The sequence below is a fragment of the Drosophila mojavensis genome, unplaced genomic scaffold, assembly GCF_018153725.1.
Source record: "Drosophila mojavensis isolate 15081-1352.22 unplaced genomic scaffold, ASM1815372v1 contig_49, whole genome shotgun sequence".
Taxonomy (NCBI): Eukaryota; Metazoa; Arthropoda; class Insecta; order Diptera; family Drosophilidae; genus Drosophila; species Drosophila mojavensis.
The window spans coordinates 1286136-1306287 of NW_025318872.1; the positions used below are offsets into that span (position 1 = coordinate 1286136).

Below are 20152 nucleotides of genomic sequence, written 5' to 3' on the forward strand. Positions count from 1 at the left end.
CACGGGAGTTGTTTGTCAGCAGTGCAATGCATTGGCTGTTAATTAAATATATAATATATATTCACATACACGTACATGTATTGTGGGTAAGTCAAACAGCCATAAATACATATGTATATTTACTTTTTTTTTGCAATAGAATGCAATCAAGAGATTTTCCCACGAATTACGCCATTGCCATTGACTTTGAGACGTCAAGTGCATTCGAGCCGGCCGAGAACCGGGCACGATTTCCACTTTGAAGCGCCAAAGAATGCGCTTGAGCAACGCTCGAGAATGCATAGAACAGTGTTACACATAGATAAGTATAATTCCAGCTTGCACAAGGGAAAGTGAGTAGAATCAAAATATTATAATATAATATTATACTATATACATAATATTTTACATTCATTAAGTATAAAACAAAATTCCATTCCAAAGAAAACAACTTCAAATTTATTCCATAAATCGAAATATTAATATTAATATTAATATTGCTTTCATATTGATTTAAAATTACGTATCGAATCTCATTTAAAGGTTCTGAGAACAAGCCCATTTTTTACTAGAGCCCAACACGCCTTAATTTTTCATTTGCTTCGCTAATTAACTATAATTAAGTCAATTTTCTGCTTAAATCAAAACAATTTGTGCTTAAAAATAGATTTAGTTAATTAATTATTTATGATATTTTAATTAGTATAATCAATATGGTCTTAGAGAACTTATTTTGACGCGACTCCGCCTTAAAGCCTCACCCTCCTACATTGAGAACTTCAGAATATTTGGTATCCATATTTTAAGTACTCTAAATTATCATTTAGAAAATTTTATTAAACTTCATATTTATTTCTTATTATTTTAAGCAAATTTTGAAGAAGATTCAATAAAAATAGATGAAGATTGAAATTTACGAGTACTTTCCGTTCAGAACGTATATTCCATAGGATCGATTGTGCCTAATTATGCCGGTTATCCCATTTTCATCGCCTGCCTAATAAACTTAATGTTAAATATGTTTAAATTTAATATTACCTAGTCCTATACACCTAACATACCTATAAATCTAGGTTCCATTAACTTCTAAAAATTGTCCACTTTCGAATTTGTAATGCAGAGCAGGCTTAAAAAAGTGAAATGGAATTTGAAGAGCGGAAGACTGAATGGTCTGTGTGTGTGTGTGTGTGGCGCAAGAGCAGACACAAAAAATATTCAGTCCATACGGATATCCTGAATATCTGTCCATAGCTATGCTACTTGCCACTTTGCTCTGACAGTCATTTCCGTTTTGAGGGTTTTGCTCTGCTCTCAATGAACTTTTAGCCATTTTGTTTGTGTGTGTGCGAGTGCTCGGGCTTGTGGGACCTGTTGCACCGGCTGCGATTTATATCATCGTAAAAGCTGCCATTTGAATTTGGGAATTTAATTTTAATGCCGAGTGTGGTGGGTGGCTCGGCGGATGCTTAATAAAAGGGCTCTGATAACTGAACTGAAACTGACGCAAAGCCGTGCAGTAAACGGCCCAATATATATGTATATGTATTTAATATATATTTGTGTGCCTGTGTGTGTGTGTGAATGCCACAATGCCCAGCCGCATCCACATCGTCAACGATGGCATCGCACACGCGTCGCCCATTAGGCGAGCCTGTCATTTGCTCGTCTAACGGAAGTTGTCTGTGTTAATGGAATTACATGAATTTCAACTCTGAACCGCAGAGCAGGATGGCAAGCGACATTTCCCGTTGAAGTGTTGCCTACTTCGGCTGCTGCTGCTATTGCTGTTGCTGCTGCTGCTGTTGCTGCTACGGCCCATAAACATTGGTGGCGAAAGTTTGCTTTTTTCTTTCCATCAGCACAGCCGGAAATGGAAATAGCGAGGGACGCAAACAAACAAACAAACACTAGCGATTCGCTGAGGTCTTAACATATTAAAGTCTTATGCTTAATACAAACTAAATGCTTTTCAGCTGCCAAACTAAGAGAACGATAGCATGAACTGCAATTCCACTAGATATACAATCGAATTGATTCTATTGCTTGACTTAAATTGAATGATAAGCTCCTCCTCAATTCAATTTCATTTACAGTGCAAACGGCAATGGAAGCTTACGTTTGAATACGTTTTTCACCACTTAACCGTTTGGCGAAAACGCACAGTGCGTGGTGAATTACAACGCAATGCTTGCAAATGCATAACTTTGTGGCAACGCCAACTTTAGGTGGCAGCACTGCCCTATAAGCATGCGTGGCGCTGAAAACAACGCGGTTCTTTTTTAAATATTAACCCAAATATGAAAACAAATTGCTTAAAACGTAAATAGTAAATAAATAAATAACACTAGAAATCTGTATACGTCAATTGCTGCTGTGTGTGCGATAGAGATATCAATTGCCGGACATTGACTGAACGAAGAGTGAGAGGAGGATAACGGCTGCCAGTGTGCTCTGCTTTTCTCTTATTTATTCGCATGTTATTTTTAGGTTAAGCATAGACATAATGAAGGCGTTAATTTAGCTAATGCCAGCGCAGCTTGGCTTTTTATAAGCTGCCAGCATAATATCGACTACATATATATGTATAGATCAAACAAATAAAAACAAATTGGAAAAAAAACATGTGTAAGTAAAAAATAAAAAAATTTCATTTCTGTGACGCTAATTTTAATGGTCTCTAAACTGCCAGCTAAAGTCTTTTATATTACGAAGCAAATGGAATCCACGGTGATACCGTCATGCAACTCAATAATATCGAATGGAAGCGTTTTTAAAGTCATGGCCTATACACGCTGTGGCAGGGAACCGGTCCGCACCACAATTACCGTTAAGGAGTTGATTGGCAAGGGCACCTTCGGCCGCGTCTACAAGGCGCATCTCGACAAATCGGAGCGTCTGGTGGCTCTAAAGCAAGTCGACTTCGATCCCCACCTGATGGAACGAGAGCCGGAAATAATGAATTACCTGGAGGGGCACTGCAATATAGTACGCCTGATCATGTACTGCTATGCCCAGATAAACTGCTCCAAGCAAAACTATCTGCTCATGGCCATGGAGTACATGCCAATGACGCTCGCCGAGCTCATAATCAAGCATCGCCAGCGACCCCTGCAGATGATCTACGTGCGCATTATCTCCTATCAACTGTTCCGGGGCCTCGGTTATTTGCACTCGCACTGCATCTGCCATCGGGACATTAAGCCGGAGAATATGCTGATCGATCCGCTTACAATGAGCCTCAAATTGGCCGACTTTGGCAGCGCCAAGTTCCTGGACATCAACGAGTCGAGTGCCACGTACGTCTGCTCGCGGTTCTATCGGGCGCCCGAACTCTATGCCGGATGCCAGCGTTATAGCACCACGGTGGACGTCTGGAGCGCCGGCTGTGTGCTCGCCGAGCTGCTCAAGAGCTTCGCGCTCTTCGCCAGCAACATGCACGACGAGGCCCAGCTGCTGCACATGATTAGTGTCCTGGGCACCGACGGCTTGGAGCGTGCGCCTCATATCCTGGCAGCCAGTGGCCTGGACACCGCCACTACAATCATCCCGCGACCCAGTTGGCAAATGCTAATTGGCGTCTGGGTGCCACAGGATTTGGCAGCACTACTCGATGCTTGCCTGCAGTATGATCCCACAGCTCGCATCGCCCCGCTGCGAGCCTGTGCCCACGCCAGCTATGACGAGCTGCGCACCATGGATCCCCTCAACACCCACATGCCCAACGGAATGCGGCCGCCATCCCTATTCAACTTCAGCCAGCATGAGCTGCAGGTTGATCCCGGCCTCTGGATGCATCTATTACCTCTCCAACTTGCGGAAGTCATCGAGCAGTAGCGACTCAAGTGCAACACTAGATTTTAAGTTCATGTAGTTTATAGTCGCTCAAGGCTGTATTAGTTATATACATAGCTTTTTAAATACTAAACATGAGGTGAGTATCGAAAAAAGCAGCTCTACCTATGCACCTGATTAAATCTAACATAAATGCGGGTCATTTTAGGAGCAACTCCTGCACTATCCTTAATATCTATTAAACTATTTGTAAAGAACATTAATTTTAAGCTATTTTGCTTAAGTGTCAATTCAAATATTTATATTTATATTTATATTTATGCACATGATTTATGATTTATTTATTATCTTATATTATTCTATGTAATTTATAAAAAAATCAACTTTTCCGATTTATTCAACGCCAATTGTAATACTATTAGTTTCAATTATATATGTTTGTAATATTCTATTCTTACTCTGTACAGAAATCATTTTGCATTACTATCGACCTCGGCAGCCACAGGGGTTTTGCTAGGTCTTTCTCTATAGCGTTCGTCCGACTCTATATTTCCCACGTAGCTTGAGACTGATATGACTCGTTTATAGATGCTATAGCCCTTTGCTGACCGACCTTGTCAGGTCTTACCCTTAGTCTCTTTTGTCTCTTAGTCTTTCAAACACGCATTTCCAGCTATATTTCCTATCTATTTACTTTTATTTCTCCGTATTTTTTCACTTTAGCTAATAGGAATTTTTACTGCAGTTTAGTTTTCTCTTTTCGCAAAACCCTTCAATTTCACATCTGTAGCAATATTTCTTATAGCCCACAGACACACACACATTGTGTCCTGTCTTTTGCTGTCACTTTGAGGCTAATTTTCTTTACTTTTTTTTTTATTTATTTATTTTTTTTGTGCTCACGCACTCTGCTCTTTTGCTTGCCTAGCTTAGCTCTGCCACTGTTTCAGTCTCTTGATTTTGCCTTTTTTCTGTTTTATTTACAGAACTCAGTTGATGCCAGTCCAGATTTAGTAATATATTTACATATATACAGAGTCGTATATGAAATTTGTAGTTGATGTTGGTTAAGCCCATGAATTTGACAGGCTTTCCGATAGCACGCATGGGACTCGAGGAACCGCTTTGAATTTCGAGACCCAGTAGCCTTTGCGTAATAGAAAAAGTCGACCATCCGTTTGACGGTCTGAAAAGTGGTTTAGTTCAATCTGTTCTGTTCAATCAACTTCAAATTTATTCCATAAATCGAAATATTAATATTAATATTAATATTGCTTTCATATTGATTTAAAATTACGTATCGAATCTCATTTAAAGGTTCTGAGAACAAGCCCATTTTTTACTAGAGCCCAACACGCCTTAATTTTTCATTTGCTTCGCTAATTAACTATAATTAAGTCAATTTTCTGCTTAAATCAAAACAATTTGTGCTTAAAAATAGATTTAGTTAATTAATTATTTATGATATTTTAATTAGTATAATCAATATGGTCTTAGAGAACTTATTTTGACGCGACTCCGCCTTAAAGCCTCACCCTCCTACATTGAGAACTTCAGAATATTTGGTATCCATATTTTAAGTACTCTAAATTATCATTTAGAAAATTTTATTAAACTTCATATTTATTTCTTATTATTTTAAGCAAATTTTGAAGAAGATTCAATAAAAATAGATGAAGATTGAAATTTACGAGTACTTTCCGTTCAGAACGTATATTCCATAGGATCGATTGTGCCTAATTATGCCGGTTATCCCATTTTCATCGCCTGCCTAATAAACTTAATGTTAAATATGTTTAAATTTAATATTACCTAGTCCTATACACCTAACATACCTATAAATCTAGGTTCCATTAACTTCTAAAAATTGTCCACTTTCGAATTTGTAATGCAGAGCAGGCTTAAAAAAGTGAAATGGAATTTGAAGAGCGGAAGACTGAATGGTCTGTGTGTGTGTGTGTGTGGCGCAAGAGCAGACACAAAAAATATTCAGTCCATACGGATATCCTGAATATCTGTCCATAGCTATGCTACTTGCCACTTTGCTCTGACAGTCATTTCCGTTTTGAGGGTTTTGCTCTGCTCTCAATGAACTTTTAGCCATTTTGTTTGTGTGTGTGCGAGTGCTCGGGCTTGTGGGACCTGTTGCACCGGCTGCGATTTATATCATCGTAAAAGCTGCCATTTGAATTTGGGAATTTAATTTTAATGCCGAGTGTGGTGGGTGGCTCGGCGGATGCTTAATAAAAGGGCTCTGATAACTGAACTGAAACTGACGCAAAGCCGTGCAGTAAACGGCCCAATATATATGTATATGTATTTAATATATATTTGTGTGCCTGTGTGTGTGTGTGAATGCCACAATGCCCAGCCGCATCCACATCGTCAACGATGGCATCGCACACGCGTCGCCCATTAGGCGAGCCTGTCATTTGCTCGTCTAACGGAAGTTGTCTGTGTTAATGGAATTACATGAATTTCAACTCTGAACCGCAGAGCAGGATGGCAAGCGACATTTCCCGTTGAAGTGTTGCCTACTTCGGCTGCTGCTGCTATTGCTGTTGCTGCTGCTGCTGTTGCTGCTACGGCCCATAAACATTGGTGGCGAAAGTTTGCTTTTTCTTTCCATCAGCACAGCCGGAAATGGAAATAGCGAGGGACGCAAACAAACAAACAAACACTAGCGATTCGCTGAGGTCTTAACATATTAAAGTCTTATGCTTAATACAAACTAAATGCTTTTCAGCTGCCAAACTAAGAGAACGATAGCATGAACTGCAATTCCACTAGATATACAATCGAATTGATTCTATTGCTTGACTTAAATTGAATGATAAGCTCCTCCTCAATTCAATTTCATTTACAGTGCAAACGGCAATGGAAGCTTACGTTTGAATACGTTTTTCACCACTTAACCGTTTGGCGAAAACGCACAGTGCGTGGTGAATTACAACGCAATGCTTGCAAATGCATAACTTTGTGGCAACGCCAACTTTAGGTGGCAGCACTGCCCTATAAGCATGCGTGGCGCTGAAAACAACGCGGTTCTTTTTTTAAATATTAACCCAAATATGAAAACAAATTGCTTAAAACGTAAATAGTAAATAAATAAATAACACTAGAAATCTGTATACGTCAATTGCTGCTGTGTGTGCGATAGAGATATCAATTGCCGGACATTGACTGAACGAAGAGTGAGAGGAGGATAACGGCTGCCAGTGTGCTCTGCTTTTCTCTTATTTATTCGCATGTTATTTTTAGGTTAAGCATAGACATAATGAAGGCGTTAATTTAGCTAATGCCAGCGCAGCTTGGCTTTTTATAAGCTGCCAGCATAATATCGACTACATATATATGTATAGATCAAACAAATAAAAACAAATTGGAAAAAAAACATGTGTAAGTAAAAAATAAAAAAATTTCATTTCTGTGACGCTAATTTTAATGGTCTCTAAACTGCCAGCTAAAGTCTTTTATATTACGAAGCAAATGGAATCCACGGTGATACCGTCATGCAACTCAATAATATCGAATGGAAGCGTTTTTAAAGTCATGGCCTATACACGCTGTGGCAGGGAACCGGTCCGCACCACAATTACCGTTAAGGAGTTGATTGGCAAGGGCACCTTCGGCCGCGTCTACAAGGCGCATCTCGACAAATCGGAGCGTCTGGTGGCTCTAAAGCAAGTCGACTTCGATCCCCACCTGATGGAACGAGAGCCGGAAATAATGAATTACCTGGAGGGGCACTGCAATATAGTACGCCTGATCATGTACTGCTATGCCCAGATAAACTGCTCCAAGCAAAACTATCTGCTCATGGCCATGGAGTACATGCCAATGACGCTCGCCGAGCTCATAATCAAGCATCGCCAGCGACCCCTGCAGATGATCTACGTGCGCATTATCTCCTATCAACTGTTCCGGGGCCTCGGTTATTTGCACTCGCACTGCATCTGCCATCGGGACATTAAGCCGGAGAATATGCTGATCGATCCGCTTACAATGAGCCTCAAATTGGCCGACTTTGGCAGCGCCAAGTTCCTGGACATCAACGAGTCGAGTGCCACGTACGTCTGCTCGCGGTTCTATCGGGCGCCCGAACTCTATGCCGGATGCCAGCGTTATAGCACCACGGTGGACGTCTGGAGCGCCGGCTGTGTGCTCGCCGAGCTGCTCAAGAGCTTCGCGCTCTTCGCCAGCAACATGCACGACGAGGCCCAGCTGCTGCACATGATTAGTGTCCTGGGCACCGACGGCTTGGAGCGTGCGCCTCATATCCTGGCAGCCAGTGGCCTGGACACCGCCACTACAATCATCCCGCGACCCAGTTGGCAAATGCTAATTGGCGTCTGGGTGCCACAGGATTTGGCAGCACTACTCGATGCTTGCCTGCAGTATGATCCCACAGCTCGCATCGCCCCGCTGCGAGCCTGTGCCCACGCCAGCTATGACGAGCTGCGCACCATGGATCCCCTCAACACCCACATGCCCAACGGAATGCGGCCGCCATCCCTATTCAACTTCAGCCAGCATGAGCTGCAGGTTGATCCCGGCCTCTGGATGCATCTATTACCTCTCCAACTTGCGGAAGTCATCGAGCAGTAGCGACTCAAGTGCAACACTAGATTTTAAGTTCATGTAGTTTATAGTCGCTCAAGGCTGTATTAGTTATATACATAGCTTTTTAAATACTAAACATGAGGTGAGTATCGAAAAAAAGCAGCTCTACCTATGCACCTGATTAAATCTAACATAAATGCGGGTCATTTTAGGAGCAACTCCTGCACTATCCTTAATATCTATTAAACTATTTGTAAAGAACATTAATTTTAAGCTATTTTGCTTAAGTGTCAATTCAAATATTTATATTTATATTTATATTTATGCACATGATTTATGATTTATTTATTATCTTATATTATTCTATGTAATTTATAAAAAAATCAACTTTTCCGATTTATTCAACGCCAATTGTAATACTATTAGTTTCAATTATATATGTTTGTAATATTCTATTCTTACTCTGTACAGAAATCATTTTGCATTACTATCGACCTCGGCAGCCACAGGGTTTTGCTAGGTCTTTCTCTATAGCGTTCGTCCGACTCTATATTTCCCACGTAGCTTGAGACTGATATGACTCGTTTATAGATGCTATAGCCCTTTGCTGACCGACCTTGTCAGGTCTTACCCTTAGTCTCTTTTGTCTCTTAGTCTTTCAAACACGCATTTCCAGCTATATTTCCTATCTATTTACTTTTATTTCTCCGTATTTTTTCACTTTAGCTAATAGGAATTTTTACTGCAGTTTAGTTTTCTCTTTTCGCAAAACCCTTCAATTTCACATCTGTAGCAATATTTCTTATAGCCCACAGACACACACACATTGTGTCCTGTCTTTTGCTGTCACTTTGAGGCTAATTTTCTTTACTTTTTTTTTTATTTATTTATTTTTTTTGTGCTCACGCACTCTGCTCTTTTGCTTGCCTAGCTTAGCTCTGCCACTGTTTCAGTCTCTTGATTTTGCCTTTTTTCTGTTTTATTTACAGAACTCAGTTGATGCCAGTCCAGATTTAGTAATATATTTACATATATACAGAGTCGTATATGAAATTTGTAGTTGATGTTGGTTAAGCCCATGAATTTGACAGGCTTTCCGATAGCACGCATGGGACTCGAGGAACCGCTTTGAATTTCGAGACCCAGTAGCCTTTGCGTAATAGAAAAAGTCGACCATCCGTTTGACGGTCTGAAAAGTGGTTTAGTTCAATCTGTTCTGTCGTAGTGTGAACATCGCCAAAAAAAACCAAAAACTTAAAGTCTAAGGAAAAGCAATTGAAGGAAAAACAATAGAAAAATCTTGTGGAAAAATCGTGCAATCTGAAAAGTGAAAAACTGAAGGCAAAACTTAAACATGGAATTGCCGTCGATGGTGGAGCGTTCGGGTGGCCGTTTGGTGGTGCGCAGCCTGGTGAGTGGTGCCACAGTCTTTCAGACAGCAATGGAGGAGAGTGACGCAGCAGCGGCAGAGAGTGCCAATCCGATGGCCACGCATCCCTTGGTCAGCGCCGAGATGCTCGAGCGCCAGCTGCAGTTGCTCAACAATCAGACAGCAACTGCTCAGCCGCAGCCGCCGATGGTGCCGTCGGCCATGTCCAAGGCGGAGCAGGAGGACGGCTGCAAGGAATCGCTGACCATGCTGGAGTCGCGGGCCGAGGAGGAGCTGCCGCAGTGCAAGATCCGGCGAAACTACAGCTGCAATGCGTGCGCCTTCTTCACGCAGAATCCGCGCAGCCATTTGTCGCACCTGCGCGACGTGCACGGCGAGAAGATCGTGATAAACGAGTGCAAGCTCTGTCTGTATGCCTCGCGCCACTTCCAGAAGCTGGTGCGTCACATGAAGATGGTACACGGCTGCTCGGACGATGACAGCAACGGCTTGGCCGGCAGACGCCACTGCAATCGGGAGGCACGCAAGCGTCGCCTGGAGGAGAGCATCGAGGCGCCAACTGGGATGCCAGCCCCATTGCAGCAGAGTGCTCCTGCGCCTATAGTACCACTGCCACTGGCACTGCCACTGCCACTACCACTACCCCTTTCAGTTGCTGGCGACCAGAGTGGAGCAGCGCTGGCGGGGCCGTCGCTCAAGCAGCTGAAGAGCGAGCTGCAACTGCAGGAGCAGCAGCTACTGAGCAATGTGGAGGCGTTCAATCGCCAGCAGCAGCTGCAGCATCTGCAGCAGATGGTCTCGCGCAGCGCCAACATCTTCTCCATGGCCTTTGAGTTCCAGATGTGCATGCTGATGCCGGCATCGGCCATCCTATCGAGCGGTCAACCCGTCGAGGAGCTGGACCGTGAGCCGGAGAACAGCAGCTCGGACTCGGAGGCGTCGCCGCAGGCCGATGAGTGTGTGACACCCGAGGCGCTCGATCTGTCGGCCGGCAGCTCCTCGGTCACCCAGTATCAGTGCCAGAAATGCTCGTATAGCACACCGGTCCGGGCACGCTTCAAGAAGCACGTCAAGTATCACACGATGCCGCTGATCAAGTGCGGCTCGTGTGACTTCCATTCGCCCTACAAATGGAACCTGGACAGGCACACCAAGAACCATGGCGCCAATGGCTACTTCAAGTGCGCCGTTTGCGACTTCAGCACCAACATCAAGCAATCGCTGACCATACATGAGCTCAACCACCATGTGGCTCGACGTTCGGCCTCGCAGCAGCAACAGCAGCAACAGCAGCAGCAGCAGCAGCAGCAGCAGCATCAGCAGCAGCAGCAGCAAGTGCAGCAAGTGCAACATCAGGCAGCAAGAGCAGCTGCACTGGATTCGTCAACTGATCAGGCAGAATCGATGGACCCTGAGGTCTGTCCTAGTCCCATCGTGGAGGCAATTGGGTCTAGTTCTGGCTCGCCGCTGTCCGAGTTGCCGCCCATCAGCTGCTCACACTGCCAGCAGCGCGTGCCCAACGCCATGGAGCTGATCAGCCATCTGCAGCAGTGCGAGCCGGCGCTGCGAAACACCACGCAGCTGGCCTGCGACATGGATCTGACCGGGGAGGAGGACTTTCGCGGGGCTAGCACCGATCTGAGCTATTGTGGTGTCGAGACGGCGCCCGGCTATGGCGAGGTAGGTACTCAGGAGCAGCTTAGAAACGATTCAGCAGTAACTTCTGCCCTTTGCCAGGTCACGGAGCAACTGCAGCCGGAGGATTCGGATGCCCTCAAGAAGGTCTTCAAGTGTCCGCATTGCACATTTTGGGCAGCGACCGCCTCACGCTTCCACGTCCACATCGTGGGCCATCTGAACCGCAAGCCGTTCGAGTGTTCGCTGTGCTCGTACCGCTCCAACTGGCGCTGGGACATCACCAAGCACATTCGGTTGAAGGCCATGCGCGACAAGTCGCACACTCAGGCGCAGGTGCTGATGAACGATGAGACGGGCAGACGCAACTATGCCAAGTACAATCAATATCTGACCCTCATGAAGGTCAGCGCCGAGCAGGCGGCCGATGCCAAGACCATGCGCTGCGGCGAGATGCAGCCCAGCAATCTGGAGCAGCAGCACCAGCAACAGCTGCTCGCCGCTCTGGAGGATAATTTAGAGATTCAGGATGCACACTCAGACTCTTTGGCTGCTCTCGACTTGCGTGTATCCAGCAAATCCCATGCGGAGCCCCCAGCTCAGGCCAATGAACGCTCCATGGAACGCAGCCATTCGACACAGAAGCAAAAGCACAGCAAGACAAGCAGCAAATCCAATAAGCATTCACATAAAGGATAACTCATCATGAGCAATACTATTACACTAATTACACTAATCATATGCTTTTACTATTTATACAAACTGGCATTGCAATTATTTATACAAGAATTATTTGTTATCCGTTATATATATATATACGTAATATATAGCTTTTTATTGCACTTTTTCATATTTGAATAAAAGATTGCTTAAATTATAATCCTTGAAGGTCTTGCAGAAGAGCCATAAGGAATCGAATTTTACTGAAGGGCTTGATTATGCTGAGAGTATTGCATGAGATCATTACAAGTAAAGCTTACAATATTTATCAACAGATTCGATTTGATAAACATTTTTCTCGAATTTGTCTGCGTTTACATTCAATTTTAAAGCTATATTATTAGTTCTTCATATTCAGCTTATAGCACTTTTTCATATTGGAATAAAATATTGCTTAGAATTATATAACTGGGGAACTTCATTCTGGAGTATAAAGCATTGTATGAGATCAATAAGAGAGAGTAGTCTTAGACTGAACTAGAGATTTGTTCGATTTGTTCTACAGTTCGACATTTACATTTAAATTTGATTTGAAAGTCTTTTCTTAATTTATTTCTTCTAAAGGGGGCTATGAGATATAGGTAGTCAAAAGTACATGTTCTTTGAAATTTACATGGCAAATAATTTTGCTTTCGCGTACTTAGTTTTAGTTGCATAATGATTAGGCTTGAGTAAATAGTTTGGGTTCCTAATAACAGCATAATAACAACTACTATCCATACTTTTAGCTAAGCTAAGTCTAAGATTTTTTTTAGATTTAGAGGCTTTCTGACTAATCAAAAATTAGCCAAAATTTTGCATCACGCGCTGATCACAGCAGACATTCCTGTATGAAAAATAATACTATGCATAGTAAAACGATTAGCGGCACCAAAAAGCACAACTCGTCCACGCTAAGCGTGGGCCGCAGGTTCCAAAGATCGATGGCGAGGTAGCGCGCCTGTAACAGCCACGGATACGCCCATGCCCACCACTAAGTTGTCTGGCATTGGACGCCATTGAAATGCGCTTCATCTTCATCATCGGTGTCTGGGAGACGAGGTTGTGGCTTATAGTCTGTCATTTCCACATGCTGCGCTCCGGCCGGCGCTGTAATTTTTACACGCGGCGGCAGCACCGTCTCCAGCGTGGCCAACTGCTCTGGCGAGGCGAATCCATCGGGTGGAAAGTTCACCTTGAACTGTACAAAGAGATCACCATGATCTTCCGGTTTGGTGAACACCGGCATGCCAATCCCTTTCATCATTTTGATATTATTGTGCCGCAGCACTTCGCCCGGCTTCGTGGCCATGCACACTTGCCGTCCATTCAAGTGCTTGAAGCAATACGTATATCCACACAAAGCCTCTGTTAGATTAATCTCTAGATCGCCCATATACAGATTTGCATGGCGACGCCTGAAGAAGGGATGCTCAGCCTGCACGATAACCACAAAGAGGTCCCCATACTCTCCGTTACGCAACTGATGTCCCTCATGGGCAAAGGGCAGCTTCAACATATGTGGCACGCCGCGTTCAACCACGATATCACGATGCATTTGCTGTTCCACAAAGCCGGATCCAGTGCACTGCTTGCAGCGCATCGATTCCTTGATGGTAAAGCCACGACCATCACATGAGGAGCAAGGCTAGCAAATAGTGGACAATTAATTGATGCATTTCAGAGCTTACTTCCCACTTACCACATCGAAACTGGCCATACCCATAAATGTGAAAGCAGGTCTATGGCCCACACCTTCGCAAGTCGCGCAGGTTTCTCGGCCCTGCGGTGGGCCGCCTTCGCCATTGCACTTGTCACATAGCTTCTGTCGCTTATATTGCAACGTTTTTTTACTGCCACCCGTGTAAATCTCCTCCAGCGTCAACTCCAATTTGATCAAAACTTTACCATCGTTTATGCCGCCAAACCATTGTGTGAAAAACTCCGATGTACCCATGCCATTTTCGGCGCCTTCCTGCAGACCCCTGATTCCATAGCGATCGTAAATGCGACGTTTCGCCGGATCGGAAAGTACTTCATAGGCGAATGATATTTCCTTAAATTTATCAGCCGTATTGGGATTCTTGTCCGGATGGAATTCTTTGGCCAATTTGCGATAATTCTATGTTGGGCACGGGGATTGATTAGGTATCAGTAAATTGAATACGAGAAAAACAACCAAGAACCTTTTTAATATCATCTGCGGTCGCATTCTTCGCCACGCCAAGAATATGGTACAAATTCAGGTTGTCCATTGCGATTGCGCGCTAGCCCCTCTATTCAAAAACAATGTCCGTACATGGTAATCAATAGAAAATTTTGATAATTTATAACAATTGTGACACACTGATTTGCATTTCAAATTGTTACGATGTTCATTATGTTGTTGTTTTCATTTGATTTTTGAATTCGCTCTATTCTAAACAGCTGTGTTAACAGCTGCACAATTGGCATGCTATACGGTTCAGCTTACCGAAGTCTTTTGGAATATCAGCCTCTGTACGTTTTTGTTTTATCAATTTCGAATGATGCCCTTTAATTATTCATTTTCTAAAGGTTTTTAGGACAATTGTTCAATGAATGCAATAAATGCATTGTTAAAGGGTAACTGTAGGGATACCGAAGTAGATTTAGTGTTGTAAAGAGCACGATTGTACTACGATTTATATAAACTGGTCACCCTAAAAATGGAAAAAGTACTGCAATCATTTTAAAAATATATCTGTTCTAATAGAAACCACAAAAACATCATTCATTTTATGAATCAATAGGTATTACGTTTTCTTTCTGAGCTATTGTTCATATTTTTTGTGCGAATACCAATTATTTGCAGTGTGACCGTATGCTGTCTGCTAAAAAGCACAAACATGAGTCATCAATGCGCGTCTCCGTAGATAACACGATGGGCGTGGTGAAATTTAATTATTCATTCCAACGCTTGCTTTGGGCACACTAGGTGACTTGTACGTCACATCATCGGAAAATTTTCCAGAAATTACGTACAAATTTTACGAAAAAAATTTCATAAAAATCACTTTTAAATTATTAAAATTTTTTCTTTTAAGTTAAAAATCGGAAATAGAAGTGATTGAACTAAAAAAGTGGGATTTTTCGCCGTAAAACAGCGTTTTTACGCAAGCAAAATGGTTGCAAAGTAGAGACGTAAAAATTTTGTGTGTGTACCAACGAAAGAGAGGAGAAAACGGAACGCGAGAAAGTAAAAAGAAGAAATCGTAACTACTCGCTGGTGGTGTGCGTGAGTGCTTGGTAAGAAGCAGATAAAGCATAACACACGAAAACTGTGTTGCGCCTGGGAAAAATGATGGAAAATTTTGAGGACATGGATGTTCGACTAGGACATATTAATTTTAAAGAGATTGGGGATGTACACGAAGTCCAAGTACATGCCGAGCGCAACGAGCTACAAAGTTTTGAGCACACGCAGGCAAATTTCGATTTTGGCGCTGAAATTGTGACAACAAATGCTAAGCCAGCAACAGCAGCAACAACATTAGTAGCGACAGCAACAGCAACGACGCCAGCAACAAGCGAAACGCAACCAAAAGAAAATAGTGAAATCAAAACAAAAACATTGCCTCAAATGGGAGAACATCAAATTGGCGCCAATCGAAATGCCGAAAATCTAACCAATGCGGAGCAAAACAGCCAGCAACAAACAAACAATTTGGAAAGATCCTTCTCCGAGGCAGATGATGATGATGAAGCAGATGAGGATGAAAATGAAGATTACAAATCAAGGTATAAATAGCGCATCTGAATGGTGCTCATATAAATTAACATCATTAACCAATTACAAATTTATAAATAACAAACTAATCCTTTCTAAATTTAACTTTTTTCAACTTAGGTCTTTAACTTTTTTTTTTTTTTTTTTTTTTTTTTTTTGTACAAACAAATTTAAAATAAAATTTAAATTATTTTAATTACATTAAAAATATCTTTTATTTTTTTATATGAATTGGCAAAAAATTTCGTAAACGAAAACAAAAAAAACAAATTTCTATAAAATATTCATCTATAACTTCTTTAGCTGGGCCAACAGCGATGACGATGATGATGATGACACCTCCAGCTCGGATTGCTCATCAGTGAGCCGCAGCGACTGGAAAATGCGTTGGCTACAGCGCGAATTTTACACTGGTCGCGTACCCCGCCAGGTGATTGCCAGCATAATGCCACACTTCGCCACTGGATTGGCAGCAGACACAGAGGACTCGGTGTTGTGGGACTATCTGGCACATCTGTTGAATGAACCGAAGCGCCGCACTAAGCTGAGCAACGTTAACACCTTTGACGATGTCATTGATTTGGTTCACAAGTCGGAGCGGATTATTGTGCTCACTGGAGCCGGTGTTTCTGTTTCATGCGGCATACCAGATTTTCGCTCTACAAATGGTATCTATGCACGACTGGCGCATGATTTTCCCGACTTACCTGATCCCCAGGCCATGTTCGATATTAACTACTTCAAGCGCGATCCGCGACCCTTCTATAAATTTGCTCGCGAGATTTATCCCGGCGAGTTCAAGCCCTCTCCGTGTCATCGTTTCATCAAGATGCTGGAGACGAAGGGCAAGCTGTTGCGCAATTATACCCAGAATATAGACACATTGGAGCGTGTTGCGGGCATTCAGCGGGTGATTGAATGCCATGGCTCATTTTCGACAGCCTCGTGCACCAAATGCAAATACAAGTGCAATGCGGATGCACTACGTGCCGATATATTTGCCCAGCGCATACCCGTGTGCCCGCAATGCCAGCCGAATGTGGAGCACAGCGTTGATGCTTCCGTAGCTGTAACAGAGGAGCAGCTGAAGCAGCTGGTAGAGAATGGCATCATGAAGCCGGATATAGTCTTCTTTGGCGAAGGTACGTAGTAGATAGTAGATTGTCTTCCAAGTTCCAACCAGCTCAAAAACTAATTTTTGAATAAGGATATGGCGAATCGCCGCCAACTTCACTTTGTAAGGCGAAAAAAGTGCAGGCAACACTATAGTTTGAAATATTCAAATTATTCAACACTATTTCAAACCTTTTAAAGTGCTGAAAGATTATCGTTTTTTTTTTCCTTTATTTTTTAAATTTATAATCGATTATATAGTTATTATATAAACAATTGTTATTCTATTGTATCATAATTATAGGATTACCGGATGAGTACCACACGGTTATGGCCACAGATAAAGACAAGTGCGATTTGCTGATTGTGATCGGCTCGTCGCTCAAGGTACGCCCCGTCGCACACATTCCCAGCAGCATACCAGCTTCGGTGCCGCAAATTCTGATCAATCGCGAGCAGCTGCATCATCTGAAGTTCGATGTGGAACTTCTGGGCGATTCGGATGTTATAATTAATCAGATCTGTCAACGTCTGTCGGGTGCTGGGTCCAGCGATGACGACCATGATTGGAAGCAACTTTGCTGTGACGATCAAGTTTTGCGTGAATCGAGAGAGCTATTGCCACCGACAGAGCATCATTATCATCATCATCATTATCACCATCATCGACTTCGGAGCTCAGAGAGTGAGCAACCGTCGCAACTGGACACGGATACGCAGTCCCTAAAATCAAATGGCTCGGTTGACTATCTGCTCGGGTCATCGGCAGGCACATGCTCCGATAGCGGCTTCGAGTCTTCCACATTTACAGCGGAGCACAGCAAGCGAGATCAGCTGCAGCATCTGATGCTGCAGCAACCGCAACCAGTTGCCAGCAGCAGCCACAGCAATGCAGCCGATGCAGACCGAGAAGCCATTGAACGCATCAAGAGTGACATACTCGTCGAATTGAACGAGACGGCATTAAGTTGTGATCGTTTGGCAGCTCCAGTGGCAAATGGTGCCACCACCGCCGGCTACCGTCATCTGTCCGTTGACTCGTCAAAGGATAGTGGCATTGAGCAATGCGAGGCATCCAATCCCAGCAATATCGAAGTGTCCGCCGGCTATGCCAGCAATTTGGACCCAAACCTTTCTGCGAATATGGTTGTGGAAACTAAGACAGCGGCGCCCAGCCTAACACCGACTCCGCCGCAGCCGAGGCGACAGACCGTAGCCGAACGCCTACAGCCCGGCACCTTCTATTGCCACAGCAATAGCTGCTCGTATGTCTTTCCCGGCGCTCAAGTCTTCTGGAATAGTGACTTTAGCGAGGACGATGAGGATGAGGAGGATGGGGCAAGTGTGCACGAAGCTGATCTCTTTAGCAACGTTGTGGCCAGCGATGAGGAAGCATGCGATCTAAATGCGGTTCCCCTATCACCGCTTCTACCGCCGGCACTGGAGGCACACATTGTCACCGAAATCACCAATGGCAACGCTCTCGACGTCGACGTACTACCCGCTGCTGCCACCAGCACCTCGAGCAGCAGCAGTCCCAGCAATAAGCGGCGAAGTGCAACAGCCATGGAGCAATTGCAGTCGCCAACGTCTGCGGCCAGTCCAGCGATTGAATCTGAAACGCCGCCGCCTATTAAGAAGCGACGACCCAGTGTAGTTACAGCTACAGCAACAGCTGCAGCCACATTAACAACTGTGTAAATGTTTATATACATATATACATATATATATATATAGTTGCCGGCTAAGTTAAGTTTATTATTTATTATAATTTTCACTGCGACTTTTGCAAGTCAATTCAATTTCGACTCAAAAGCCTGAACACTATTCAATGTCTAGAGAAGCTCAACACAAAACAGTAATTGAGGCTTTTGTAAAATGTCTATTTGTCTTCTTCGAACGTAACCAGACGAGAGATCCCGGTTTCATAGCTGGTTTACGTATCCATTTTTGATATTTTTTTTGGAAACTTAGTTTACATATTTATTCATTACGCAGATATATATCGATCTATATATATGTACATGTAAAATCTTAGTATTTTTATCATGTTAAGTTGTTGCTGAGGCCTTTTAGTTAATCCACTGAAAGCTGGAGGATAAAATGCACGCAAATTTTCTAATTTGCAATTTGTTAGCGCATGTTGCCTCGATTATATTCAAAATAGGCTAAGTTCAGAAGTAAGATGAAAAACAACGTTTTTTCTAGCATTTAAGAACCGGACAAAAAAAATCTGTATATAGGTAACTTTGTAAATGTAATTTTTCTATTTCATATGATTAAAAATAATCTGTTTCCTTATTTTTAACTCTCGGTTATGGCAGTTTTATATATATATAAATGTATTGCATTCATATTTACACTTCACACACATAAACACATATTAGCTTGCAGTTTAGTGCGAGTTTGAATGAATGTTTAATCAAAAATTTAGCATAATTTTCAGATATATACATATGCATATATATATATATATATATATATATATATATATATATATATATGTTATAGCCACCAAACGTATGTGTAAATGATTCATTAAGCACTAGTTGTAATATACCAATATATAATGTATTAATATCCAAAAACAAAAAACGTAATAAACCAATTTATTCAGAGTTGTTGAGCAGCTACAAGAGCATCCTATTCATTCAATTGAATATCGGACAATGGGTATATCTTAATACTAAGTGGGAGATTCAACAGTTCTATAAGTGCAGCTGGATAAGCCTTTCATAATCATTAGTTTAAAGGAGTAGGATTCTAGATAAGCATGAAAAAACATCTCTTCACCCACACATACAGATCTATAACTGCATCTGAAGATACCATTCCTGTTCATTAACTTTAAAGAGCAGATAGATCTGTAAGTTTAAATGACTATACTGAACTGTGCAATAGATCTAAAAAGTTAACTGCATCATCAACCATTGAGCCATCAAGATGATGATTCAATTAAACATTCAAATCAAAATCGGAATTCTGGTACTCACATCAATTAAATTTTATGTATCGTTAAATGTTTCCATTGCCCAGCTTGTTAAACGAAAGAATTTAATATATGTAAACAGTATATTATATTATAGAAGTTTGATTCAACACAGAATTCAACGAAATGGGCTTTGATATTAATCCATTTCAATTTCATTTCATTATGAAATGTGTCTAATAAGTGTATCGTATATCCAATACGCACATATTCGCTTGCCCTAGATATGGGCATTGCATTAAAT

At 42.5% G+C, this 20152-nt stretch overlaps 5 protein-coding genes across 7 annotated transcripts; 4 read left to right on the forward strand and 1 right to left on the reverse strand.

Annotated features, from left to right (window-relative positions):
* Positions 1 to 2327: 2327 nt before the first annotated feature.
* LOC6577850 (glycogen synthase kinase-3 beta) lies at positions 2328 to 4996 on the forward strand. 3 transcript variants are annotated; one of them, XM_044009258.1, is made up of 3 exons: positions 2328 to 2399; positions 2467 to 2604; positions 2669 to 4222. In XM_044009258.1, exons 2-3 carry the CDS (start codon positions 2601 to 2603, stop codon positions 3811 to 3813), a joined length of 1149 nt encoding a protein of 382 aa, XP_043865193.1. In that variant the 5' UTR covers positions 2328 to 2399; positions 2467 to 2600; the 3' UTR covers positions 3814 to 4222. The 3 variants fall into 3 exon arrangements, 1 of the variants encoding a protein (XP_043865193.1); XR_006357358.1 differs by adding an exon at positions 4758 to 4996 and having other exon boundaries at positions 2381 to 2604; positions 2669 to 3910; XR_001449471.3 differs by having other exon boundaries at positions 2381 to 2604; positions 2669 to 3910; positions 3980 to 4222.
* A 2327-nt stretch (positions 4997 to 7323) lies between these two features.
* Positions 7324 to 8379, forward strand: LOC122757348 (glycogen synthase kinase-3 beta-like). The gene has a single exon (XM_044009249.1). It carries the CDS (start codon positions 7324 to 7326, stop codon positions 8377 to 8379), a length of 1056 nt encoding a protein of 351 aa, XP_043865184.1.
* Positions 8380 to 8384: 5 nt separating this feature from the next.
* LOC6577851 (zinc finger protein 142) lies at positions 8385 to 12268 on the forward strand. Its single transcript, XM_002003747.4, has 3 exons — positions 8385 to 8476; positions 9324 to 11404; positions 11462 to 12268. The coding sequence occupies exons 2-3, from the start codon at positions 9689 to 9691 to the stop codon at positions 12056 to 12058; spliced, it is 2313 nt and encodes a 770-aa protein (XP_002003783.1). The 5' UTR covers positions 8385 to 8476; positions 9324 to 9688; the 3' UTR covers positions 12059 to 12268.
* A 335-nt stretch (positions 12269 to 12603) lies between these two features.
* On the reverse strand, positions 12604 to 14712 carry LOC6577852 (dnaJ homolog subfamily A member 2). Its single transcript, XM_032729133.2, has 3 exons — positions 14245 to 14712; positions 13761 to 14180; positions 12604 to 13706 (listed from the first exon to the last, which is right to left on the reverse strand). The coding sequence occupies exons 1-3, from the start codon at positions 14311 to 14313 to the stop codon at positions 13053 to 13055; spliced, it is 1143 nt and encodes a 380-aa protein (XP_032585024.1). The 5' UTR covers positions 14314 to 14712; the 3' UTR covers positions 12604 to 13052.
* A 272-nt stretch (positions 14713 to 14984) lies between these two features.
* LOC6577853 (NAD-dependent histone deacetylase sirtuin-1) lies at positions 14985 to 19552 on the forward strand. Its single transcript, XM_002003749.4, has 3 exons — positions 14985 to 15817; positions 16110 to 16948; positions 17224 to 19552. The coding sequence occupies exons 1-3, from the start codon at positions 15378 to 15380 to the stop codon at positions 18618 to 18620; spliced, it is 2676 nt and encodes an 891-aa protein (XP_002003785.1). The 5' UTR covers positions 14985 to 15377; the 3' UTR covers positions 18621 to 19552.
* The last annotated feature ends 600 nt before the right edge of the window (positions 19553 to 20152 follow it).